The sequence below is a fragment of the Notolabrus celidotus genome, chromosome 23 (genome assembly GCF_009762535.1).
Source record: "Notolabrus celidotus isolate fNotCel1 chromosome 23, fNotCel1.pri, whole genome shotgun sequence".
Lineage (NCBI taxonomy): Eukaryota > Metazoa > Chordata > Actinopteri > Labriformes > Labridae > Notolabrus > Notolabrus celidotus.
The window spans coordinates 21,583,210-21,611,073 of NC_048294.1; the positions used below are offsets into that span (position 1 = coordinate 21,583,210).

General features: G+C 41.2%; 1 protein-coding gene across 1 annotated transcript; it reads right to left on the bottom strand.

The window, feature by feature from the left end:
* Positions 1–3,659: 3,659 nt before the first annotated feature.
* kiaa0232 (KIAA0232 ortholog) lies at positions 3,660–26,283 on the bottom strand. The gene is made up of 9 exons (XM_034676027.1): positions 26,009–26,283; positions 19,148–19,248; positions 18,690–18,980; positions 15,485–15,625; positions 12,848–12,917; positions 12,677–12,761; positions 9,187–12,571; positions 8,904–9,012; positions 3,660–7,204 (listed from the first exon to the last, which is right to left on the bottom strand). Exons 3-9 carry the CDS (start codon positions 18,924–18,926, stop codon positions 7,188–7,190), a joined length of 4,044 nt encoding a protein of 1,347 aa, XP_034531918.1. The 5' UTR covers positions 18,927–18,980; positions 19,148–19,248; positions 26,009–26,283; the 3' UTR covers positions 3,660–7,187.
* Positions 26,284–27,864: the final 1,581 nt, after the last annotated feature.

Consider the following 27,864-nt stretch of genomic DNA (forward strand, 5'->3'; position numbering starts at 1 on the left):
CCTGTTCGTTGTCCTTCAGGCATTAATAATCGACCTCGCAGTGTGCACAGGTTCACCTCATGAAGATGTGTTGGTGAGAAAAGTTGTAGCAAGACATTTTATAATGTGTTATTTATAAGATAAATATTATATAGTTACTATTCTGTCTTTCATTTCAGGGTCAAAATAGTGCTTACTGCAATATTACTTGAAAACAGTCCAACTAAATTCACATTACTAAACACTAAATGGAAATATACAGTAAAAATGTTTAAAAACATTCACATTTATTCACCTCACTTTATAGTAACGTGCTGCTTTTATTTGATTAAAGCTCCAGTAAGGAGTTTTTTAGTGGTTGAGAAACCGACTCTGATGCCTCTTTATGATCAATAAAAAGCAAACAAGACCACCACTAGTGAGATAAAACATGTAGACATTGTAGGGATGTACATTTTAAGTATTTCCCATGGTCGATTTTTGGAAATGTTAACGATCAATTGTCGATTCATCAATAAAAAAAAACATTATTACTCTTATGTGAAAAACAATGCCAAATATTTTTTTCCCCCTAAATTATATTTTCCACAGCAACAAAATGCATATAACTGACGGGATTGAATACGGGTAGGGGAGAACGGGGTTGGTTGTCACACGGGTTGGTTGGCACACTCGTTATATCTCGCCACCAGAGGGCGCTGTCTCTTAAATTGGGGTATGGCCATTTCCAGAATTAGAATCAGATCTCACCTACATAGTCTTCTCTGGAGTAAGACAGCTGAACTTGAGGTGAGAGGACGTTTTGTGTTTTTCATGTCAAATTGTAAATATTCAGCTCCTCAGTATTTTTCTTCTAGGCTTTTAAATGATGGGTTTATAACAAAACAAGTGTTCCCCTTACAAAGTGTGAGGGGAAAGCTATAGTTTAGATTTTTATTAGCTAGCTAAGTAGCTGTTAGATGGTCGTTAGCCTCGATTCTCACAAAAAATTCCAGTTGGGGTTGGTCGTCACATTCTCTTTGGGGTTGGTTGTCACATGTAACAACCAACCCCTGTGTTGGCAAAATCATGCATGGTGAAATGAGTTGGAGTGTGCAGACCCTACATTTGCCATCACTGTAACTCAGACAGTGACTGCATGTAGCCTAGTTGAGTAGGCATACATGAGTATTTGTTTTGTTCTTTATGTTGTTATATAGGCTGGCCTAAAGATGTGTTTCCTGTTCATGCTCCTTGCTAATTTTATGTTAAAATGCATTAAGTTATGTAGGCCTATCACTTGTCACTGCAATTAAACTTTCAAATTTAGTTCTGCCTTCTTGCCTTTTTAAAAAGATTTTTCCCATTGAAATACCATTGTGACAACCAACCCCATAGTGTGTGACAACCAACCCCATAGTGTGTGACAACCATCCCTGTGATGGGGTTGGTTGTCACAATGTGTCAGAGTGCCTTTGATAATTAATTGCGTCTTTGTTACAATGAGTTGGAAAATGAGAGCCACTGTGCTTAACACCTTGAACCAGCTAATTCACTTTGAAACATGCTTTAAACTTAAAACCCCTCCCTGATAGATGAATGTAATATGAGGCCACATGATGTCCGTTCCACGTGATGGAAAATTGAAAACAAAAATGTGCGTTTCGAGTAATTTCTTAACAATGAATTGTGTACATCCCTAATACATTTTGATTTTGAATGTCCAAAACCACTTTCATGGTAGGTGTCAAAGTGGATGATTGACTAAACTGAAAAAAACAGCCTGTCTTTACATTTGAGCATTGGAAGCAAGCAAGATGAGATATGCTGTGAGGAAAAAACACTTTGGTTGTACAGGACAAACCTGAAAAAGAATGCACGCCAAAATAGATATCGACTAAAAGTTCCTCACTGTAGCTTTAAAAATATATATTGCTGAAAGCTGTTTTATTATATTACACTCTCTTACTATGAAAAACACATCTCAAAAAAATGTGACCAACAGGTGAAATTAAGATAAAAAGTGTATTACTAGAGTGGTATGTCCAAAATAACATTGGCTTTGTCATTACTGTTAAAGCTACAGCAGGGAATGTTTGGTTTGTTTATTTTGGCGCCCCCTGTGGGACAAGTTCTACTTGTCTGTAGAATTAGACCATTGGAGGAAAGCAAGATGAAATATTTTGTGAGGAAAAAACATCTTGGGATGTTAAAGACAAGACTTGAAAATTGATAACGTGTGTTCTTGTCAGCAGGTGGTGCCAAAATACATACAAATTAAAAGTTTTTTACAGTAGCTTTAAAAACACATATTGGTTAAAACTGTTTTATTATCTTAAACTCGCACTACCTGTGGAACAAAATATATATCTCAGTGACATTGGACCATTGGAGGAAATCATGATGAAATGTTTTGTGAGAAAAAAACATCTTGGGGTGTAGGGTTAGGGTTAGGGTTAGGGTTAGACTGGACGAGTGAAGAAGTGAGTGTTTTTGTCCACAGGGGGTGCCAAAATTGATACAAACTAAAAGTTCCTCACTGTAGCTTCAAAAATATATATTGCTTAAAGCTGTTTTATTATCTTAAACTCTCTTACAATAAAAAAACATCTCAAAAATCTGAGGAACAGGTAAAATTAAGATAAAAAGTTCATTTCCGTCGTGGAAGGTCCCAAATAACATGTTAAATAAATCACATTGTTATCACTATTAAAGCTACAGTGAGGAACTTTTGGTTTGTCTTTTATGCGCCCCCTATGGGACAAGATATACATCCTAGTGGCATTGGACCATTGCGGGAAAACAAGTTTAGCTTTTTTATGAGGAAAAACCACTTTGGGATGTACTTGACAAGACCGGAAGAGAGAAAAAGTGTGTATTCTTGTCAGCAGGGGGGCCAAAATACATAGAAATTAAATGTTCCTCACAGTAGCTTTAACTATATATATTGTTAAAAGCTTTTTCATTATCTGACGCTCTGTTACACTAAAACACACATCTCCAAAAAATGTGAGGAACAGGTGAAATTAAGTTAAAAAGTTAATTTCCGGAGAGGTACAGCCCAAATAACATGCATTGTTATCACGCTTAAAGCTACAGTGAGGAAAGATTAGTTTGTGTCTTTCGGCGCCCCCTTTTGACAAGATATCCACGTAATTTTTATTGTTTGATTTTATACATTTAAGATCACACTATAGCAAATGTTTATCTCATTGCTGGTGGTCTAATTTCATTTTTTAGGTTATAAAGAGGTGTCAGTATCAATTTCAGTCTGTTTCACAACCACTTAAAAACTCCTCACAGGAGCTTTAATTTAAACATCCATAACTAGCCCCAGATTCTCAAAGACAACCTAGACAATTTTAAAATCAATCTCAACAGCAACTTGGTCCTATGAATTAATCCCAGGCATTATTTTGATGAAAATATTCTAATATGACACATAATGTATTTCATGTAGTTTCAAATATGTCAGCATTATATTCCAGCAGTATTAGATATAGTATAACTCTCAGATATATGTTGAGATGATAAAGATTTGACCCTAAAACAACAGTACATACTTTATTTTAGAAGTAAGGCATCAGGAAACTGATGGCTACAGCCTGCTGTAAAAGCGTCCTCACACTGCCCCCTAGTGTCCAAATGAGATATTGCATCAACACTATAGAGGTAAAAAAGAGACAGGTGAGTCCACACTCTGAGGTTTGGTTTATTCCTTTATTAGATGTTAAGAAAATCCACAATGAAACAAAATAATTTACTCAGGGTGTACATGAAATTAGAACAACAGAGCTACTCGGGACGGGTGGGGTTAGGAACATAGAGGAGGGGAGGGGCGGGTGGAGGAGCGTCTAGGGGGGGGAATGAAAAGACGAGGAAGTTTTCAGTGCTGGATATGTTCTTCAAACCGCAGTGCAACTGAAACTCTGTGGCGTCTCTCTGTGTCGTTCCAACTGCATATATACCCTCACTGGATGCATGATCTCCTCATTTTGTCTTTTTTTTTTTTTTTTTAAACACACAGCCTATCAAAATGGAAGAATCAAATGGAGAAAGGTGTGATGCATTCCTTTCAACTCTTAAGTGCTTTTTGTGTCTCATTCACACACAGATTCACACACGCATCCTTTCGATCACTGATTTAACCTCTTGTGTTTATTCTCAAACTAACAGAAAAGATGGAGTGTGATGTTTGCATGCTGCGTTTTGAGACATTCCTTGTTTGTTTTTTTTCCTCTCGCTCAAAATCAGTCAACATGCAAAATTAACTGAATGACTCCTCCATATATTCTTCAATGTTTACATGCGCCAAGGTATTGCATAGGACCTCTTGTATTCCTCTCTGCATTGCTTATGCAACCCACGATGGCTTGATTCTGTTTTTTTTCTCTCCCTCTCCCCCTGAAACTATAAATCAAAGAGCCACCTGTGTGGTCTGCTTCAAAAGAACTGTCGATAATTTCTGCTCTACAATCAAAGAAAGCTTTTACAATAATGCATCAATGCACTGTCACAGGTCTGAGTGGAAGATTATGCTGTATGCTTGTATTAAAAAATTCCTGAGTGTCTGATGACGGTCAAAGAACGGTGACGAAAAAGACCCTGAGGTTGGAGTACCTCTCGTTCGGCTACTTGGGGGTCGGTTGAGTTGGCGTTGGATCGAGCGGACCTTAGCGTACAATCTTGACTCTTGACGATGAAGCCTTTTCTGTGACAGACACACCTTCACCTGCGACAGTGCATTACAGCGTCTGCTCACAATGTAGACATATTTCATAAAGGAGGGATGATTTTATTTACTTCTCTGTGCTTCGGTTTGAAGGAATAATGAGACGAACGAGGCGACCCGCAAACGTCCTCGACTACTTTAGGAAATAAAAAACAGATATTCAAAAGTTACATTAATTAGAGCCCGACTGATATAATCTAAGACAGGTGTTGACTTTAGAAGAGGAAACTTCCTTTTCGGCAGGTTTTGATGATGCAGTTTCAACTAAGTAGTGGAACCAACTGCACCACTTCATGCTCTGCAGACAGTGCTGAGAGAGCGCGACGCAGTCGGGCCGGAGGAGGAAACAGCTCATTCTCTGCACTGACTTTGTGTGTGTGGCGCTTCCCCCTCCTCTCTTTTATCTGCAAGCCAAATGAAGCTGGTATGTGTTTGTGTGTGAGGAAGCACTGCCGACTTTTTAAAGAGCGCAAGACTTCCTTTTTTAGCGACTAACAGAAAACGTTTTTATGAGAACAAAAGAGGACACGACGATGAAACAGAGTCAGCCAGAACAAAGGATCCGGACACTCGAGGGGGGGGCCTGCCTCGAACATGCTACTGTTTTCTTCTTTGCAAGTTACATGGATTTTGTCGCCGTTGCATCGCTTTGCAATGCAGTCACACAAACGTCCCCGGTCTGATGGGCTTGGTTGCAAAGTTGGACGCCATTTGTTTCCTTTTTTTGTCTGTGTTACATTTTGCGATGATGCATTAATAGGTGGATATTAGCAGATACATCAGCCGGGCTCTAGCGTTGTGTCTGCAGGAGCTGCAGGCTCATGGGTTACTAAAAGGGCAAACCAACACACCTTCTGTTTTTAGTATCGGATCGCTCGCGATGCATTCAGGGTTCTCTTTTAATGCATTAGCTTTATTTTGTGAATGTATGTCTCTGCAAACATTCATGTTTCTCTGAGATAAAGTTTAGTAACACTCATTCTGAACCAGTGCCTTCACAAGTTCTGCCAACACACTCACACACACACACAGTGAGACGCTGCTCAATATTTCAACAAGATATATTGTAAAACAAAAAAACAAAAGAAAGCACACCTCATATGGAAAAAGCATTTGTACCTTAGTGTATTTACTCTGTTTATGTTTTTGGTTTGACCGCCGTCCCGCCGCTTGTTTAGCTTAAACGTCAGGTGTTGTCCGTTCTGCCGGGACGATAAACTGAGAAGGTGAGATTGAAACACGTGCGAGTGTTTCTGCTTCAGCTCTTACAGGCTCTGACAACTGAGAGGTTTCCTTCAAATAAAAACCAAGCAACATTTAGCGAGAAACATTTTTTCTTCTTTTCACAATTTTCAGCAAAAAGATATTCATGGAGTCTGACTTCCTGGACTACGAACAAAACTAGGCTCTCTACGTATCACAGCCGTATCATGAACTGCAACTTCAAATTGAACATATTTATAGCACCAATAGTCTGTACCGTTAAATTACAAAGAAACAAAACAAGGTTTCATTCAGTTGCAACAAATGGTGTCTGCAGAAATGGCTGTTTGTCTTTTCATGAAGGGGCTTTATCGCAAAACACAAACTTTTTTTCTTTTTTCCCCTCACGTCTTTTACAGCGTTGCATTTCAAGTAGATTATTAGTATTTTTCCAACAAAACTCATTTTTGATTTCCTGTTTTTTTTATTTTTAAGGATTTTTTTTTCAATTTTAGCCTCACAAACCATACTAAGTCTACTACTAGCTTCTGTAAGACTATCACCATTCAAAAATCAGACTCATTTATGATAACTTTTCACACATGGGGGGGAAGTTCAGGGCAATTTAGAAGAAAGCTGCACACATTCTCTACTTTACATTCAGAAAGTCGTCCAAACTATTTAAATTAAACTCTCAAATTATTACACAACTCAGAAACCTCAACATCCGTGTATAATCTTTCTGAACACAAGATGGAAAGTAGAGGATGTGATCGCAGTCGTTTTCACACAACATCTGAGAAAGAGGAGTGAGACTGGCTGGACGAACACACATGCACAACCATTCAGACACCAACAACTACCAGTATCCTAGTTCAAAAGCAAAAATGATGGGAACAAAACTGACAAGGATAGAACAAAAGATTGTCCCAACTATCTAACGGTGAGACTCGATGAGGACCAGTGTACAGAAGAATCAAATGAAACAAATTCTAAAAACGCCTAAAATGCATTTCCGCACATGGCATCACTCAAAGACAGAACATATTTTTTGAGTTTTCCTATTTTCGCTCACTTTTTGTTGATCTGATTGATTACACAAGGTTGTAAGTTAGTAAATGAAAACCAGCAGGGTTATGTGCGGGGTGTTTTGGTTGGGTGGTCTCAGAAAATTAGCCTACATTAGGTTTTCCAGCTCTGAGATGACCCTGAATCTTTGCTGGTAGAGGTCCAGTCACAAAAGGAGAGGGAGGTTTCTCCTCCACGACAGGTGTCCTCTGCAAAACTGGAGTATTCAAATGTTGCTGCTCCCTGCAGAAAGACATGCAAATGGTTAGTTTTTGCACACAAACAAATCCAAAGATCAACTTATTCTCAACTGTACCGGTGCGTCCTTTAACTCCCTGCATGAGATTTAAGAGCTAACAGGTTTTTAGAGGCTACAGACTTTCTGTTAATTCTCTTTAAGGAGTATATTTTTTCTGGGACAGTGCATAGAGGAGATTGGTAGATTGCTTTAGCGGGCAATAATCTGCAATAATCTTCAGAGGAAATGCATATGTTCCAAACGCAGCAGCTCGACTCCTCACTAGAACTAAAAAGAGCTTCCCTCTGGCCTCTGATAAATTTTAGAATTGATTTTAAGATTTTATTGTTGACTTTTAAAGATGCTCTGGACTTGCAACCCGGTACATTTCTGATCTCCTCGCCCCATACATGCCCGGTCGTACCCTGAAGTCCTCAGCCGAGGCTCAGCTTGCCGTCCCACATTCGAGGCTGAAGACCAGAGAGGAGCGGGCCTTTTCTGTCAGAGCTCCAACCCTCTGGAACAACTTCCCAGAGGAGATCAGAGATATCTATGCGCTTCGAATTCTCTTTTAAAAACACATTTTTATTGATGTGCTATTACAGGAGATGTCAACTGAGCCTGTTTTAATCCAGATGTAATTATATATTTACTATTTCTATTATATATATTATATCATAAATTGCATTCTTGTTTTATTTCATATATTTTTTATATTTTGATATATTATATTTTTCATATTTGTATTATATTTATTACATATATTAAAATATAGTCCTATAATTTATATTTTATATTACATCTTTTTTTTAAGTTTTTATATTTTATATTTGTATTATATATTATAATATCAAATCTTATATTTTATATTACACTTTTTTTTTGTATTACATATATTATAATATATATTCCTACATATTATATTATATATTTTTATATTTTATTTTCAGATTTTGTGATTGTTTTAATCTTATGTCTTTCATTGTTTTTATTCGTCCAACAGTTTTATTTCCTTTTATTTGTCTTTTAGTTTTTTTCTTATTTGTAAAGCACTTTGTAACCCTGTTTTGAAATGTGTTATAAAAATAAATAAAGATTATTATTTATTATTATTATTATTATTACAAATTAACTGGCCAAGGCAGCAGTAGACCGGGAGCTCACTTGCTGCAAAGGCTTATATGACTGTTGTTGTATGAGGATGTTTATCTTACTAAGTCATAATCAATAAAAGATCTATTATTTAGAGGGAGACGTTTTCAGTCAGGTTGTGCAGCAAAGAAACTGTGTTGTTTGTCCTGCAGAGGAAAGGTTTTATCTTCTCCCTCTGGTTTCCTGTGTTTGTGTGAAGTTTAGCAGTAAAGCTCAACAGTTCACTGACCTTACGGCCTTCTTATTCAGAGTATGACTGTTTTATTCTTAAGAGATGAAATAAAACTTCTATCTTCAGCTTTAGTTTGATTTTTGTTGGTTTGTTTTTGTGAGAGGCAGACTTTGGCAAAGTCATTTCCACATGTTAGTTAAGCTTTGACGCCTTTTGAAAGTGAGGTTTGCAAGTGTTCTATTAGCTGTGTTTGTTGCGTCATGACTTCCACTCTTACAACATACGCTTGGTTCAAACTTATCGTCTCTCAAATAGAAGTGAAGAAAAGACAGAAACAGTCAATACGGAACAAGAAAACAATGGGCGACTATTTGTTTTACCTGTACACTGAGATCCAGGGAAAAGGGGGGAACAGAGTGTGTTCTGCCACCAGCACTCATCTTGCTGGTTGCCAGTTCCTCCCTGTCCACTTACATTTAACAGAGGGAACTAAACAACACAAAGGAGAAGTGGTTAGTGTGTTTCGGTCAGCGCTGCCTGAGACATCACAGGTGGAACTCACTCACAGCTCATGATAGATTATGAAACACTGCGGTTAGGTCAGTATGCTTTCACAGTACGTGATATTGATGATCTATAAAGATTGCTTTAAAAAATCCTCACCTCTGGCATTTCTCCAACAAAGTCATAGGTGATCCCGTACTTTGGGATCTGACCTGCTGGTGCACATAAGCAGGACTGTTTTTCTCCTGATGATTCCTCCTTTTCAATCTTGCCGACTGAGACGCCCGTCTCTCCGCCTGCAGTCGAAGCAGCTGCTGCCGTTTTGCAGTCTAAGCAAATCTCTTGCTCAGCGATCGGCAGGAGGGTGCTGGAACCCTCCTGTGAATCCAGAGAGGTCTGGGCGCTCTTCTCCATGCCAGACTTCTTTAATCTGGGTAAGAATTTACCAGATTCCAGTTCTGACTTCCCGTAATAAGGGCCCTCACATTCTGCATCCTCCTCGAGAGGTTTGAGGTCGGCCTGAGGATCATCGAAGACGTCCACCGGCGCCAGGACGGGAAAACTCATCTCCTCTTTGTCGGTCTCAGCCTCTGAATCGCTCACTCCACCAGGAGACAACTCTGAAGCCGATATCGGTCGGAAATGAGTCCTGGGGGAAATGCGGATGGCCCTGTACTGCGTCCTGTTGATGCCGTATATTCTAGGAGGGAAGGCTTCATTCTCAGAGTCCGAGCAGAGGATAGATTTGGGCTTGAACCCTGGACTGAATGAGGCCATGTCTTCAGGCTCAAAGGAACACTCCACATGGAGGACTTGGGAGAAGGGATTGTTCAGGTTGAGGGATGCAAACGGATATTCCAAACCTTGCTCCTCACTATGCAAGCCTCCGTAAGATCCGAGCAAATCTTCATGGAAGATGAAAGAAAATCCCTTATTTAATCCGTCCCCGCCTCCTCTGATGGCCTGGTCACTCTGCCCAAAGGAGACCAGAGGCCTCCACAGGGGCTTGTGCCCAGGGGCAAAGCAGCTGCCGGTGTTCATGAACACATCTGTGCCAGTGATGGTGAGCATGTCTGAGCTTGAGGCAGAAGCAGCCGCAGCAGCAGCACATGTTAGCAGGCTTTCTTGGGTGTCACTTGGCGGCACAACAGCCCAGTTTTTATCACCAGTTAGTGTCTTCAGCTCTCCATACACCCCTCCCAGGATGAACGATGTGCTCTCCTTATCAGAGTTCAAGTCCCAGGACTTGGACGGAGTCATATAATCCCCGGCAGCATCCACCTTGCAGAGTTTGTTTTTGGCTAAGTCCTGTTCGTCTTTCTTGCCCTCCCACAGGTGATACTCTGAGCGCTGCACTGCTTTTTTCTGAGGCCCCTGAATCGGACCTCCTTTTGCCTGCACCTCCAAACAGCTGCAGCAATAACCGGCTGACTCATCTGAGAAAAGCCCCTCGCTGGGCTTCTCTGCTCCTGGCCTCGATATCACAGATTTGTCATCTCCTATTGCAGTCCAAATGTCCTTTATTATCCCTGAGCTGTAGTCATCACTGTGGTGGTTTGTGTTGTCCGAAAACATGCCAGTGCTGTACTGTTTACTCTCATCCTCTTCCAATGCGATACCACAGATGGACTCCAATTTAGATTTTTTGGTGAAGGTCTGATTGGACGCTGTGGTAACACTGACCTCCTCACACTTGCGACCGGAGTCTTCTTGCAAAAACTCCAAGATTTCTTCCTCCAGATATGTACCAGAGAGCGGAGGGATTATACAATCAATCTCTTCGTTGCCAATATGAGCAGCATCCTCTGTCGGAACATTTCCTTGCTCGTTGTCTGAACGAGTCTCCTCCGAATGTGACCACGGACTGCAAGTTCGTGTTGAAAGGTTCGAACAGTGTTCAGTTTCGTCAAAGGCACTATTTTTGGTCCATATTAGCAAACGAGACTGTTTATTAGAGTGAGGGTCGAGACAGCTACTAGAATCTGTGTTGTTTTCGTGACCAACGGTGAGTGAGTCGCGGGGTAAAGGAAAAGTGGGGCTCTCGTACTGCAGCTCGAAAAGAGAGAAGCAGGACGAGTTCAAACCAGACGGTTCACTGGCGGCTTCAGGAGCGGGCGGCTCCTCCAGGTGTCCAGATAGTTTGCTCAGTGTGAACGAAACACTATCGAGGAGCGGGGAGAGCCGGATGGGAGAATCCCCAACAAAACTTTCTCCATCTATATCTTCTGAAGTAGATGGTGAATAACATCCCCACACTTGAGCCATGGTTTCAAGATCCTCCATTAAGAATCCTACAGATCCCGAAGCGTCCTGTGAGTCTGCCCGTATTGCACTTTTCCCTTGCTGCTCAAGGCCATCTAACACTAAACAACATTCTGCCTCAACGTCTCTTTGCTCTTTGCTTTTTTGTCGAATCATGCTTAGGATCCGACTCTCTTGTATCGAGTCTGAGGCACTAGTATCCAATATGGATTGATAAATATCCACTTCATAGAAGTGAGTGAATTCAGACAGATGCTTGTCATCTAAATCTCTACTATCCTCGGGCTGAGGGCAGCTTGAGGTCCCAGTGAGTTCAGCAGGTTCATCTTCTGCCTCGCCAGGCCCTTCCACAAAGTGCCCATCCACAAACGAGCCTGCTGCTAGGTACGCTCTCTGGTAGCTCTCGTTGGCAATGCAGATTCCCTGGATTCTCTCCGGCAGCCTCTCCATGTCGGCTGACAGAGCAAAGCCATCGGGAGAGTCTACCTTGCTTCGATATTTTGTTTCCAGCTTGCTTTGTCTGCTGCTGAAGGGTACAAAATACTCTGTGATGGGCTCGGTGTACCAGAGAGGCTCCTCCATGTATTCCTTTTTGTTTCTGACCTCAGCTCCGGACTCTTTTGCTTCCTTCCAGCCAGGATCTTTACGAATCTCCTTCAGCGGTCTCTTCCCCTTTTTGTAAAGCTGTGTTTGTTTGGCAGCTCCTCCTGCGGCGCTGCTGCTGCTCCCTCCGGCGTTTCTTCGATCCTCTCTGTCGATTACCTTCACCTGAAGCTTCACCTGCCCGCTATTGCGTGTTCTCTTACTCTTCACAGCCTCCCTGGACTTGTGCCTTACTCTAACTGCCTTGCTCCTGGATGACTTGGAGTCACCCTGGTTCCCACTTGAGCTTGAGCCAGCCTCACTAGAGCCAGAAGACCAGGACCTGGGTCTGTATTTACCCTCAGATCTGTGTCTGATCTGTCTCTTGGAGTGGACGGTAGACTTCTCCTCTGCTGCTGCCCCACCATGGTATCTGTTTTCTTTCTCCTTCTTGCTCCGTCGTTGCTGGCCTCTCTCGTTGGTCACAGTCGTGATGGTACCGCATGCCTCCGGGTTTCGCTCTCTCGCAGCCTCTCCATCGCTGTTGCAATCTTTCGGGGAGGAGGTGTCCGTGCTGGTCTGTGGGGCTGCAGAGGATGATGAACTCGAGTAAGCGCAGGCCTTAGCCTTGTTCCACACCGTCATGATCTCTTGGAGACAAACAGGTTTTTCTGACAAAGGAGGGAAGGCTTCATAATACCTGCAGAGAGAAGAGACACAGGAAACAGAACGCCATGTTTACTTGTATTCATCGCAGAAGAGTTGAATTAAAAAAATATATAAAGGTCTGCTCATAGATTCTTACATTTCCACCTGGTCCTTTGAAGAGGGGGACTCAGCTCGCTCGGGAGACTGAGCTCCATCAGATTTCTTATGAATCTGTTTTTCCTCTGAAAGACGAAACAAAACACATTTTTATGGCAGTTGTTTTAAAAAGTAGAGTCCTAAATATGAAAATAAAGAGAATCAGCCAAACCTTTCTGTTTGTTTTGGATGTCCTTAAGTTTAGAGCAAAGCTCTTCAACCAGGCTCTCAATTCCAGAGTTCTGCAACAAATGAAGGGGGAGAGATTTTTAAAAACTTTGTTTAAATATGACAGTTTTCAATCAAACGATCAATCAATCAGTCGATCAATCAATCAATCAATCACTCAGTCGATCAATCAATCAATCAATCAATCAATCACTCAGTCGATCAATCAATCAATCAATCAATCAATCAATCAATCAATCAATCAATCGATGAAGCCTTGTTTATAGAGTAACTTTGATACAAATCCAATGCAGTTCAAATTGTTTTACATGGATTGGAAAAAAAAGTTTAAAATCCCAAAATAGTTTTTGATTTCATTGATTTTTAAAAGTCTGAATATCTATCAGCTCCTTCGGCAGGCTGGTCCATCGTCTGAGAGCGTCGAGTCTGAAAGCAGCGTCAGTGTCACTGAAAGTTTCTGTTCTGCTCTGAAGAACGGCTTAAAGAGAGGAGCTGGAGGATCTGAGAGGCCTTCCTGGTTCATACACTAATACACTTATACATTTATACACTAGTTACTTTTAATATCATTTTATTGGTTTTTAAATCTCTTAATGGTCTTGCTTCTTCTTATTTATCAGATTTATCATATGAGCCAGTGAGAGCCCTCAGGTCTTCAGGTAGTGGACTTTTAATGGTACTTTAAATGTAAGAGCTAAGACACGGTGAGGCAGCTTTTTATCATCACAGCCCACGTCTGTGGAACACCCTACCTGATGATCTGAGGGCTGCACAGAGAATCAACATTTTGAAAAGCAAACTCAAGACCAACCTTTTTAGTCTCGCTTTTAACTGAGTCTTATTCTTATAACAGTTTTATTTCATCTTACTTCATTTATAATGTAGTTCAAATTTTAGTCACTTTTTTTTTTTAAGTGTAGCATCTAAGTTTCTTTGACTGGTTTAATATTTTGGTGTTCTATTATCTTAGTAAATTATTTTATTTTGGTGAGTTTAATTTCCCATGTAGAGTTTTAACATCTACATCCTACTCATGCTGCTGCATTCTGAATTAATTGCATTTGGTTTATTGTGTTCTTTGGAAGACCAGTAAAGAGAGCATTATCAAGTCTACTGGTTATAAAAGCGTGCATTAGTCTCTCTGTGTTGCATCTGTTTGATTGTCATGAGTGGATGTGACAACTCCAGCTTTGAAAGATGCATCGATTTAATCATCAATTCTTACAAAGCACTGATTCAAAGAGTGCTCATCGCCTCCTCTCAAACAATCAGCAGTGAGGAAATGTTCCTGATTTCACAGAGAAGATGCATCAGATGAAGGCGGTGCCTCGTATGATGTCTTTATGAGATAAAACTAAACAGAGATGACCGCTGACCAAGAAGAAAAATTATACTGACGCTTGAGCGTGCTTAATTTTTGCACCAAAGTGTGAGAAATGAAGCAGAAGAAGTAAAACACATTTCATGGATGTTTCTGTGTTGCTTAAACTGTAACTAACTATATTAAAGAGGCTAGTGATACTTGAATTGAGTCAGATTTTGTGATATCAGCAGATTTGAAAGAGTTCTCCAGCCAAACACATTCAGATATGAATGCAGAGTGAAGAGGGAGCGATGCTACTACGACCCTGAGTGTGACCTAAAGAAAGAATGAAAGGCACGGGGTTGACACAAGTCGAGCCAGCTGACTTCTGAGAGCTCTGCATACTTGGCAATGACTGTGCTATATTTAGCTACGGTTCAGAAATGCCCTCAAAAAACAAAACAAAAATACAAATAAAAAAAAGGGAGAAGAAGAAGTAGAAGTGGTTGCTTTATGGTTGTCTCAGCACTCAACATTTCCTACACGTCCATTTGGCTCGCTTCCCTCTCAATATTGAGCAATAAGAAAGGTAAACAACAAACAAACAAGGGGTTAAAAACAGGACAAACATGCTCAAACGCAAGCTCAGTCCGGGTTGGTACTGTCAGAACAAACAGCCTTAAACACACACAGCTCCTCTTCAGTGCCACACACACTCTTCCAGAAAATGTTAATCCTTACCATGCCACCTGACGAAAAGCAAAGCACAGTTCTCCACGGCCCTGTGTTTCCTCTTGCATCATTGTGCTAATGCCGGTCAGCTGACAGCCGACCGACTCTGCTACTCACTGCTGCAATCCTGTGCAGCGTGTGCTGGTTAAAAAATAGACCGCAGAGTCCAGTCCCTAGGGAGGAGCTCCACACTCCTCCTCCTCCTTCTCCTTCTCCTCTTGCCTCACAGACCCTTCCCCCTCCCCTCTGCTGTCATTCTCAGCTCAATCACACCTCCTTTACTACCACCGCTCTCAGATGAAATAATCAGCAAAACTTCCATAGAAGACGGATTGAAGTCGGAGGGATGAGGTGTCATCAGAAACAACTCCAGCCTTTCACACTAACATTACTCAGAGTCTATTCACCGTGATTCATTCAATGAATATCTGCATGAATGCACCTGAACCAGAAACAAGGACAGTCACAAACTCCTCTCATAATAAGACTGATGACACCCTCGTGGTTCAGTACCGACAAGGCTTTTCATTCATAATGTTCACACCTGTAGAAAAAAAAAAAAAAAAGGTAAAGCATCATGCTTACTTCATCAGATGCAGAGCGGAGGCATTGCACAGCAGCTTGCTTCTTCATTTCCTCAAGACTCAGGTCAGTCCCTCCTTTCTTCTTACTCTTGCCCCATTTCTTCCCAGTTCCCTTCTCCCAGCCCAAGAAGATGTCGTTTTCCTGTCAGACACAAAACCAGAGGACTTGGTCATGAAGGACAAACGCAGATTTCATGGGTTACATACTGAAAGACAAACATTGTGGTGCTTAATTTACTGTCATCACTTACATACACCCAGTTATTCCACTACGAGTTAGAGGAATACTTTGCCAGACCAAACATTGGTGAGTGTGCACAAATTTGATACCAGATCTTAAAAATGTTAAGTAATTTCTTGTTCTCAAATCAAAACGAAAGTTTGCACAGCGAGTAATGTCATCTTTCAAGAGTGTCGACCTTGTTTGTGTTATTATGACAAAGAGGAACTGATTTAAAAAGGTATTTATTTATATGCTTGGGTACCAAAAACCGGTTCCATTTTCGTTTTGAGGTTTGTGGATTTGATAAGGAACGTGCATTTCGATTCTGCTTTTCAGTTCCTAAAGGCTGATTTAAACTTGTGCGTCGTCCCTACACAGTAGTTGTCAACACAGACGTGAGCACCACATCGATGTGTCCCTGATGCGCAGCAATTCTCCCCCGCTTGAGGGCGGTGTGGTCTCTCTGATAGCCGGTCGCCCCGCTAAGATCTCTGTTTACTTTTCCAAGGCGATTCAGAGCGTGTTATGTTAATCTACAGCTGATACATGTTGCTGTTTATCATACAGACATGATTACATGATGAATAGAGAGGAGGAGATGAAATACACGGCTGGTGCTTAAGTGCTGTAAATGCAGGAAATACAATGTCACTGAGAGGACCAATCACAGAGCTTGCGGTCTGCGCCGATTCTACGCGTAGTTACATTTTGGAGGAGGTGCACGTCAGCTACGTGCGTAGGCCTCTGTGTAGGCACGGGACGGACCTACGTGGACCTCCGGTGCAGGCTACGCCGTTGATTCCACACAGAAGTATAAATCAGCCTTAAGTGTGTGCACAGATTTGATACCAGATTTTTAAAATTGGAAGTCATTTCTTGTTCTCAGATCAAAATGGTAGTTTGCACAGCGAGTAATGTCGTCTTCTCAGATCGATGCTGTTTGTATCAACTTACTTTGTGTTATTTTGGCAAAAAGGAACTGATTTCAGGTATTTATCGCACAATGACGATATGCTTGGGTACCGAAAAAAACATTTTGGTTCTGCTCTTCAGTTCCTAATATCCAACTTCTTCCCTCTGGGTCCCAGTTGCAGGAGTCTCAGCAGGGAAGCCCAGACCATCCACTCCCCGGCCACTTCCACCAGCTCCCCTGGGAGGATACCGAGGCATTCCCAGGCCAGCTGAGAGATATGATCTCGCCAGAGTGTCCTGGGTCTTCCCCATGGCCTCCACCCAGACGGACATGCCTGAAAAACACCTCCCCAGGGAAGCGTCCTAACAGCGACACAAATCTTTCTGGATTAAACTTCAGTGAGAGCTCCACAGAGTTTATCTACCAGGACCTGCTGAGTCAGTGTAACATTCGCCGACAGAGCAGGATCGTGAGGGATCGCAACAATGATCTAAAGTTTGGAACTTGAGGGAAGCTCTGTCTTCGATGTGCTGCAGCCTCATGTTCATAAAAACGCTGCAGCTGTAGTAACGTCCGGTCACAATCGAGTACAAAACACAGCAGAGTACACGTTCGTATTTACACAGAGGTTAAAGATTCATCATGTCTACACATATTTTAAATATATTTTTGGTTAAATACGAGTTCACAGAGCTCCCCTCCATCTGGGTCCTACGAGGAGTCCCTGTCCAGCAGAAACTCTGTTCCCTTTAGAGATGAAGAGCAAGCATTGTTTACCCGGGACTTCCAATAGATCTGTGTTCAGCCCGTCTCTTACCCCTTGCGGTCCGGCTCTGTGCTCTCTCATCCGTCAAAACTCACTGGTTATGTTTTCAGAACACAGTACGGAGCAGGACCACCGGACTGCTGGAGTCACGTGACCGAGGTTTCCTAGGTAATTCCATGTTGTCTTTCTGGTCCTCTAAAAACCTCTGACCTATTGACTCCAGGCCTGGCTCCGCTCATCATGACGGTGTGTTGTTGTAGGTAAGTGAAATACGATCTGGTGATAACACAGAGTGTTTTATTCTGAAAATTAACCGGATGTTTTCATTTTGTTTTGGTGGCTGACTTCCTGTCCCGCTCCATCTGCTCTGTTGAGATTGATGCATCGTACTCCGACATCCAGCAAAAATAGAAGTCTTGTGTATCTGATCCAGAGGTCTCCCTCCTACTGGATCAGAGAGAAAGCCGGAACGCAACCGATCGGATCCAGAGGAAGTAAACACATTGACTAGAATAGAAACCTATCAGATCTGGTGCTGTGACGAACCAGACACGGATCTGGTGGAATTTGGACCCTGGTCTCTAGTGTTTAGGTATGCAAAATGCATTCTGTATGATGACATTAGTTGAGCCTTTATTGAGATAAGTATGGTTTTTAAGTTTCTCTGATCTTTCCTAACGAGAAGGAGAAAAGATTAAAGGAAAACTGAAAATCCTCCTCACGGTCGATCGTTCACTTTGAGAGCCTGAACGACCAAACAATGAAGGCCGGCTAGCTTTTGTTCATATAGTATTCATTACTTTTTTACAAAGAAGATTTTTTTAACAGACTTCCTCTCTTACAGGAGTAAACAAGGAAATGAAAACAGTTCAATTACTGATTAAAGCTGTTTCAGGTTAAAAATTCTGGTGCTTTTTGGCAGACATACGAGAGAAACGAGTCACGATAATCTTAACTGTACTTTTGATTTGAATCCCAACATGTTTCTTTTTGATGTGACGGACACTTCAGATAATCAACGAAAAGTGATTTGACTTTTATCGAGGAGTAGAGAAGTCTTTATTTTAGTCACTTAGATCGGTTTCAATTCAAGGATCAGTTTTAGTTGCAATGAAGGTCAAAATGCTTTGAGAACATCTCGAATAAATGTGATTAAAAGATCAAAATCTGAACCCAAGGAGAAAGCACTGAGTGGATCGGGTGCCATGAGGTCACAGTAGGCCCCATTGCTAACCTATTATTCACACCCTCACACAATCCTTCACCCAAACAATACCTGGACTTGACTGAGACTAGGAGCCTACCTGGTCCTGCAGGTCGTAGTCGTAACTGTCGTGCAGGAGAAGGCTGAGGACGTAGCGGGTGTAAATCATGGCATCGATCCCGCACTTCTCAAGCTCTTGGCCGAGCCAGCTTTGCACCGGACCCAGCGACTGGAGCAGGGACATCTCTGAGGCAGGCAGGGGGCCCACGAGGGGGTAGGGGCAAGAGAGGTTTTCAGGAGGAGCAGGACCGTCTGAATCGGTGCTCACTGGACGCATGGGACCTCAGGTGTAGGCCATTCTCAGGTAGAGCAGCATTGTGATGGGTAGTTACTGAAGGGTGGTTGGTGGAGAAGGGTAGAGAGAGAGGGTGAGGCAGAACCTTGGGAAGGGGGGACAGTCACTCCAGCAGGACGCACTGAAGGGGCTCTACATGGGGAGGCATGTAGGATGGGTTTTTCTTTTTTTTATTGCTTTGAGCAAAAAAAGGGGGAGTTTACTCGTCAGGCATGGCTTCTGCTGTTGAGCAAAACACACAATGTGTTTGCGCCTTAGTTGGAAGGGTCCATACTGGGGCTTCTTCTTACTTCACCGGCACCACCTGAAACAGAGCGAGCAGGAGTTCAGACTGTGATCAACACTGAGGTCATGAACGCAGAATACATAATGAACTTTTTAAAGACAGCAGGATATCTGTGATAGGATGACTTTTGATTTGATTTATTCAAAGGGAAAAACAGAGCGACTAATGCAATGACAGATATCAGCAGAGCATGTCAGGTTGTTTTTTAATCCCAAATGATTTAATGACTGTTTATAGCCTTACTTACAAACAAGCTAATGGGCTCCTGAGGGAGGAACGACTCTTTAGAAAACAAAGACTCACCATCACACATTATAATAACAAGCTGAGGATGAAAACAATCAATCAGGTATCGAGTGCCGCCTTTGGTTTTGTTCTATCAGGTACGAATAAACGACATGTGGTCTCATGATGTGAACCAACGTTTCACAACACGTTTCCTGGACGGCTCTTCTCTTGGGGGATCAACACACAAACCAACACCCAAGGTTGAGGACTTTCTTACAGGATGTTGCCCGTCTTTGGACACACAGCTGCCAGTATCTCTTGAAACCAGCTCCCTCTGAGCGTGTTTTCTGCCGCTGGACTGATGGGGACCTGATTGTGCTCATATCTTACACCCAACCATGTGCACAAGATTATTTTATAAGTGAGAACAAGTAGGCAGAAAACTGGACGCTTTTATCCTGACGTACTTCATGACTCTGTTCTGTTGGAGCCTCAGTATTTATGAATATGCTGCAAAGATGACTTTGATGCTGCTGTAGAAAACCGATGATTTTAGGAGAGAAATGAGAAGAAAAATCTAGTTTTTTATTTTACTTTAATAATTACTAGTTAATAGGGATGAAACGACACATTCAACCCACAATTCGATTTGAATCCCGATTTTTGGTTCACGATACAATTCACTCACGATTCTCTAACGATTTTCAAGAAAACTGGATTGAACTCAAAATTTAACTAACTTATTTTATTTCAATTCTCAGATATGGACAGTTGCAATATATATGTTTTTTCTCTTATATTTCTTTGTAAACAAAGTAATCTTTTTTCATTTTTAAAGGTGTCTTGTGACTCAAATAAAACCACTGCACACTTTTTTCAGCACCTTGCAAAAAAACTAAAAATGAAACAAACAAAAATACCTTGTTGGAAAATTTCAGAACAATTACAAAGGAATGGAAAGTGAACGATTCCCAAATTAAAGTATGAAATATTAAAACAAATAAGGTAAATCTCTTTAAATTAGGGAAGTAAATTTCAAGTATTCTCCTTGATCGATCTTTGGAAATGATAACGATCAATTATTGTTTAGTCATTAAAAAAACATGAACGTTTTCCATGTCAATGCCGAATGCGTTTTTCCCCCTACATCTAATTTTCCTTCACGACAAAATGTTTATTACCGACAGTATTAAACAGATACAGATCATATTGAGGTGTTCAAAATGTTAACACGCTGAATATCAAAGTGAGGAGCAGGCTCATAAATAATCTCTGTGGACGCATGGTGATATAGTGAAGACTCAGACTTCAGCATGTGGATTTACTGCAACAGGACAGAATCAGATTTTGGACTCATAGTTTCCAGTTTTCTGTCTACTCGTTCTTATTGAGAAAAATGAACATTTAAACGTGGTCAGATGTCAGCCGGGAGCGCAACCGGGTAATTATTTGTCTGCTGTGTGCAGTCAGCTGATTCTGAAACATGCTTCAAAATTAAAACACCTCCACTCAGCCAGTGACGAGAGACTTAATGATGTTGAACAAGTGGAGTATAATGCAGATAGCGCCTTCTACTGTTTAAAAATAATATCACAATACAAATGTTGTTGAATCGATTTTAATCCACCCTGATTTGTATTGATTTTTTACTGTCTTGTGATAAATCCTTACATCTCTATTAGTTAAACATACTAGGGATGTCACTATCCTGATCTCAACTATCAGATTGGAGCCGATCTGGACGTTTTTTAAGTGATCGGTGATCAGCATTTGAGCTGATCATCTCATCCGATCATTTACCTCCGCTGTTGCTCAACACAATTAGCAGCTGAAGGCTAAAGAGCGAGTGTAATCTGAGTTTTCTTAACCGTGTACACATAGTGAGAAAATAATAAATGGGACATTAAAGTAGAACTCAAGACATGATTTACATTTTATTGTAGAACTCAACTGGATCTTGCTGTCACTCCCAATATTTACGTCTCACAGCCGGATGCTGCCGTTGTGAATCGCACACTGTCTTGTGAGTAGGGATCTAAATGATTTATCAAGTATCAATAAATTGATTTTTAAGAACTTACTCGAACACATTTTTTTGGTTTCGATTTTATGTCACGTGGAACAAACATCATGTGGTCTCATATTTGGTTCAGCTATCAGGGAGGTGTTTTATGTTTAAAGCATGTTTGGATGTGAATCAGCTGACTGAAGGCGCTGCACACAGCAGAGATGATCAGCTGGCAGCTGCAGCTGAGTGACAGGTCTCCACGAGCGCTTTTTTGCTCTGCCACTGGACTGATTATGACCCGGTTGCGCTCCCAGCTGACACCTGACCACGTACACATGCTTAATGTTCTCATTAAGAACAAGTAGACAGAAAACTGGACATTGTGAGTCTGAAATATGTTTCTGTTCAGTTCTCTTGTTGAAGTCTGAGCCTTCACTTTTATGACTGTGTGTCTGCAGAGATCATGAGCGTGTTTAACATTTTAAACACCTCAATATGATCCATAGCTATTTAATACTGTCAATTATATACATTGTGTCTTGTAGGAACATTTGATTCAGGTGAAAAACGCATTTTTCATTGTTTTTGACATGGAAAACGTTTACGTTTTTCTTTAATGATTAATCGATAATTCATTGTTAACATTTCAAAAGATCGATCACGGAAAATACTTGAAATTTGCATCCCTACCTGTGAGAGTTGCGTTTGGAGCAGCCTCGGATTTAAGCGTGCTGTAATGCATGCACACCAGTTTGGTGTGTCTCACACAGCAGAGCATGTAAAACCGATAAGGAGTTTTACAACCTGGATTAAGTTAAATGGAATAAACATAAGACATGTTTTAGTTATTTCTTGAATTACTTATTTTTGTTAAAGGAAAGAAAACAGTGTGCAGCTCAACTCTCTTTTCTCTTGTGCAACTATTATCTAGACTAACAAAAGTATTGGATCCAGACTCTGTATCGGCAAATATTCAATATTGAAAAAACAGATCAGGATCGGGGCCAAAAAAAGCTGATCAGGACATCCCTACAGAGAAAACTTTAGATTTATATTTTGCATCATTAAAAAAGCTGCTTCATAATCACACTGATCAAACTTCAATATATATATATGAATGATTGGGAGGTTGAATATTGTAAGATTTGGAGACAGATTTTTTTATATAAGGGGAAATAAATTCACTGGTGATGATCATATCTAACTGTTGTTCTTTAAAGGCTCATTCAGGATTTGGATCTGACTCTTATATTATATTACAACAGACAGCTTCCTCCTGAACTAAACTCTCATTAACATGATCAACACTATTATTCATGTCATTGTAAACATCCTCTCAGGTGATCTGTCAGTCTGAGCTTCATAATGAAGTCAGAGATATTCAAAGAACGTTCACTGAATGTGACGCCAAAAGGTTTAAAGCTCCCCCTGCTGGCTGGCTGCAGTATACATCATAAAGTGTTCATTTATCAGAGTAGCTTAGTTTGAATGAGCTTAAATAGATGATTGATTGTGACATCAGTCCCCTGGCATGCGTCCCTGAGCTATACCAGCGCTAGATGTCAGCACATCTTCACCTACAATGGGCTGAAACAAAGGCACGTCAATAAATGACACCAATCCAAGCACTGTTTCCTTTTTTTAAATACATTTGTAAAAGTGTTTTCAAATCCAGAAAGTCCAGAAAATATACGCAAAACACCATAATGTTTGTGGTAGAGGTTTTCAGACTGTAAGTATTGGTCAGGCTCTACTTTAAACTCCACAGGGCTCTGCTGGTCATGTGTCCATTTATCAACTCCAAACAATGCCTCTAACTCAGATGGTTAAGTTACTGAAGTCTGTGCATACCATCTGACCATAGACTGTATAACTAATGGACGTAGTAACTGTGATGTAACTCATCTGTTCCTGAGCGCTGTTTTGAAGCCAATCGTCGGCAGGAACCATATTGGAAATTCTGAAGTCAAGCTAACTTCTGTTGAGGAAAAGAAGCGGGCTTTGAGCCTCCTTGCCAACAGCTACAGTGTTCCCACTTATCAATCAAGTCAGCTGTGCCACTCGTAATGGAAAACTTGAGATCTAATTATCTCCCCACCGTACAGTGTGTGCCGATCAAGAAATGAGCTATCCAGACTACACTCGTCTTTTGTACCAGGCTGTAAACATGTTTATTTCTGCTGTAAATATTGGCTTTTTTGAATTGGTGTGTATGTGGTTTCCGGAACTTCCGGAGCCAGCCTAAAGTAGACACTCGATGAACAGCAGTTTTTAGCAGGTCCGTATTGGCTTCAATTCTCGTGGCCGGAGGTTGCCGCTTGGATCTGATCCCTGTCTCATCTTGAAACACCAAAATGTCTAAGACATGGGTTTCCAAAGTGTGGGACAGGACCACCTGAGGGGTCACATGACACTTATTGGGGACGTCTTCCAGACTGTAAAGTGTATATTTGGCCTTTTATTGTAAAAATATAAACAAAAATAGAAGTTACATTTGAACTACAAGCTTTAGTTCAGTAGTTTTCTGCCTGAGGTTAGAGCTAGGGTTGGTGCATACTGTACAAGGTGAATTTTTCCATAACGCTGTAATTTTGAAGATATTGAGGTTACAAGTCTTCCAATGAGAGGCACAGCTGACTTGACTGACAGGCGGGAACACTGTAGCTGTTGGCTAGGAGGCTCAAAGCTTGCCAGTTTGCGTCACAATTGCTCGACAGCAGCAATATGGCTGCCGCAGACAATTGGCCTCAAAGCGGCGCTTCAAAAACAAATGGGTGACGTCATGCATCCTATGTCCATATTTTATACAGTCTATGGTCTCATCTTGAAACACCAGAAAGTCTATCCCAGGGGGGGACAGGACCACCAGAAGGGTCACATGACACTCATTAGGGGCTCTGAGACATCTTCCAGACTGTCAAGTGTATATTTGACCTATTATTGTAAAAGTATAAACACAAACTGAAGTTACAATTGAACTAAAAGCTTCATTTCAGTAGTTTTCTGCCTTTTTTTGTTGCCAGATGTCACCTGAGGTTACGGTTAGTTAAGAGTTAATTAATAGAAAGCGTCATAATTAATAGCAGCACAGGAAACAGCCACATGTGCATGTAGGGAGGCTCATTTTCTGCAGAGGGACTGAGGGGGTTGGGAGCCTTTGGCACCCATATTTTGGGGGTTGAAAAGTTTAGGAACCACTGGTCTCCAAGACTTCTCAAACAACCTCAGATCTTAACAATCTGCAGAAAACTACACTTTCTATTCGAAGTATTGCAACACAATACACAGAAGCAATAATCCGTGTAAGTGTGCAGTCAAGGGGGCAGGGAGACGCTTGCTGTCAAGTGCATGTGTGTCATATGGCAGCACTGGATTAGTGAGCCGACGTGAAGAGCAAATGGAGGCTGCCCCGGTGTGATTGGCTGGCCTGGTCGTCACTCAACAATGGCACATTATAAGGTTACTGGAGAGAGACGTCAAAAGGGCACGATAAGAAGCTTTGCAGTGTATAGGAGTCATGATGTGTTCGTACAGTAACACAGCATCGGGTCTTTAAACAGGGGTGCACAAACACTGACATGTTAGCTCGCGTCATGATTGCTAAATATGGCTGACCAGTGTCTACAGCGGTTTCTGTGTGCACACTAGCTAGCTCGTGACTGCACTGCTCACAACTTTATCATGTATGACTCAAGACAACAAGGGAGCAAGCGTTAAAACAAGGCACCTGTCTTACTTGGGGGGGTGATATATGTCAGGTTTACTGACATTACACTGCTGCTGGTGGTAGTGGACAGCCGAATGCGGCGACTACTAGACAGCCAGGAGCCTCCGGGAAATGAAGCATTAACGTGATTGTTGTGTTAATGCACCACAAAGACAGGCACAGATTCCGTATCAGCTGCCTTTTAGTGTTAACATGAAGGAGCTGGCTTCACTGTGCAGTCAGACGACAAGGTTAGCTGGACCACCGACCTTTAGCTGGTTGGCTAAGTTAGCTAGCAAGAGAGCTTCTCGTCTGTGTCATGAAGCAGTTTACTACTCGACCTCCTTTATCACATTCAGCTCACGTGGGAGGAGTTAGTTCAACCAAAGAGAGGCATTTATGTGAATTTAAAATCAGTATTGGGGTGATGTTGTGTGTGTTGTGTGTGTTGTGTATGTATGTGTGTGTGTGTGTGTGTGTGTGTGTGTGTGTGGCAGGTGAACATTAGAGTCCGTCCGTTCAAAGTTAGCTAACTAGGCCGAGTCTAACTGTCCGCTCCGGGACTGTCATTTAGATTAAACATTCAAATGAGCACTTAAAAAGCTGTTAGAATATTTAGTTTCAGGTCTGCTTGTTGTTGTGACCGAGGAAGAGGAGGAGGAGGAGGAGGAGCGGCTGCCCCGGTAGGCTACCAGACGCTTTCCCTTCAGAAATGTACGCCATATCGTCACACAGCGAAAGAGTAAGCTGACCAAACACGAAACACCCCGCAGACAGATCAAAAACACCACATTAACACGAGACAATCCCCCCTTGGTTCGCTTGTTTCCACGTACCTGCCGTGTGCTGAAGTAAAGAGCAGCAGAAAGGGGAGCGGCTACTTCTCTCCCGCTGCCGATCCGAGCTCGAGCTCTGGAATCCGCTGCGGTAGCATCGCGTATCATGGACGCCGACAGAAATGGCGCTGTTTTCACATCCACTGGTTCTTCAAACAGCGGCAAGGAAACTGGCGACATTCGGGTTCAAGAGGGAGGAAGGTCATTCCTCGGTAACACTCATGCCGCGGAGCCAAAATGGCCGCCGCAGAAGAGCAGTTTCACTCAACCGAAGGACTCCTGAATGCGCCACCCTCCGCGTTCGTATCCAGGCAACAAGGCAAACCTCTGCCGTCCTACTCACGAACATTTGATACGTCCGCTCGGGTATTGCATCAGAAGCACAACTAGTGCTTTGTCATTTTAACTTCAACTGAGGTTAAAACGAGGAGAGATAAGCTAATTTGCGCTTCAATTAAAGAAATGTGCTGAAATAAAACCACACACACACAAGCTAGTACCAAATAAAACACTTAACTTTGACAAAAATCAATAAAAACAGAAACATTTGGAGTTATTTATTTCATTTATTGTTCTTTGCTTTACTAAATGTTTCTGGTAATATTGATGCAGCTTTGTTACCCACACAAAAACATACACTACCAGTCAAAAGTTTGGACACACCTTCTCATTCAATGGTTTTTATTTATTTTAATTATTTTCAACATTGTGGATTAATATTGAAGACATCAAAACTATGAAATAATAGGGTTTAGCCATATTATGGATTACAACAGTAGTCAAATAGAGGACTTCAACCATTTATTTTCTACATAGCTTATTTTGTCTTCTGTGCATACTTTTATTATCATTATTTTCCTTGTATTTGTATTTATATATTACTTCTTCTGTTAATATTATTTGATGTTCTTAATTATTGTGTATACGGGCAACTTTAATGACTGAATTTCCCGCTGGGATAAATAAAGTATTTCTGATCCATTGTGTACTAACCCTACCTCTGAACAACACAACTGATGGTCTCAAACACATTAAGAAGGCAAGTCATTCTACAAATGAACTCTTGACAAGGCTCATGTTCATTAGAAACCATTCCAGGAGACCACTTCATGAAGCAGACTGAGAAAATATCAAGAGTGTGCAAAGCTGTCATGAAGGAAAAAGGGGGCTACTTTACAGACTGTAAAATATAAAACATATTCTGCTTTGTTTAACACTTTTTTGTTCATTCAATAATTCCATATATGTTCTTTCATAGTTTTGATGTCTTCAGTATTAATCTACAGTGTTTACAATCATTAAAATAAATGAAGCCCATTGAATGAGAAGTTGTTTCCAAACTTTTGACTGGTAGTGTACATGCCAGATATTTAAGTGCCTCGTTAGTCAAAACTTTGTGCTAAATGAATTCAAACTTGGATTTTTTTTTTCAAAGTTTAGATTTATGATACAACAGTTTAAGGACAAATGTAAAAATTGCACAGAGATTTTTAATTGTTGCAATATTTTATGATGGAAATCAGATGAGTGGCTTATCAAATACCTTGAAATACGCCCTTGTCTCTCAGACTGTCTGCTTTTTGTTGTATTAACAGCTGTGTTTAAATCATAATAATATGCCAAATACCCGACTTTAAGTATTTCAGTGGCCTTTCTTCATAATTTCTAAGCCTGGACAATATCTTTGCTACTATGACTGCTGCTCCTGTTACTGTACTACCTCCAATAAGTACTCATATTACTACAACTTAGGTGTTATTACCATTACTATTTATAGTACCACTAATCCTAAAGTACCACTGTAACATGAACCAGCAACCTCTCCCTGCCTCTCAAAGCCTCTTAGTTACCAATAA

What these genes read in the sequence shown, in the direction of transcription:
- kiaa0232 (XM_034676027.1), bottom strand. Translation starts at nt 18,926, where the DNA reads ATGCGTCCAGTGAGCACCGATTCAGACGGTCCTGCTCCTCCTGAAAAC. An exon ending in ACTACGACCTGCAGGACCAG is followed by an intron (nt 15,626 to 18,689) that starts GTAGGCTCCTAG and finishes TGTGTCTGACAG; the next exon opens with GAAAACGACATCTTCTTGGG. An exon ending in TCAAAGGACCAGGTGGAAAT is followed by an intron (nt 12,572 to 12,676) that starts GTAAGAATCTAT and finishes TTCTCTCTGCAG; the next exon opens with GTATTATGAAGCCTTCCCTC.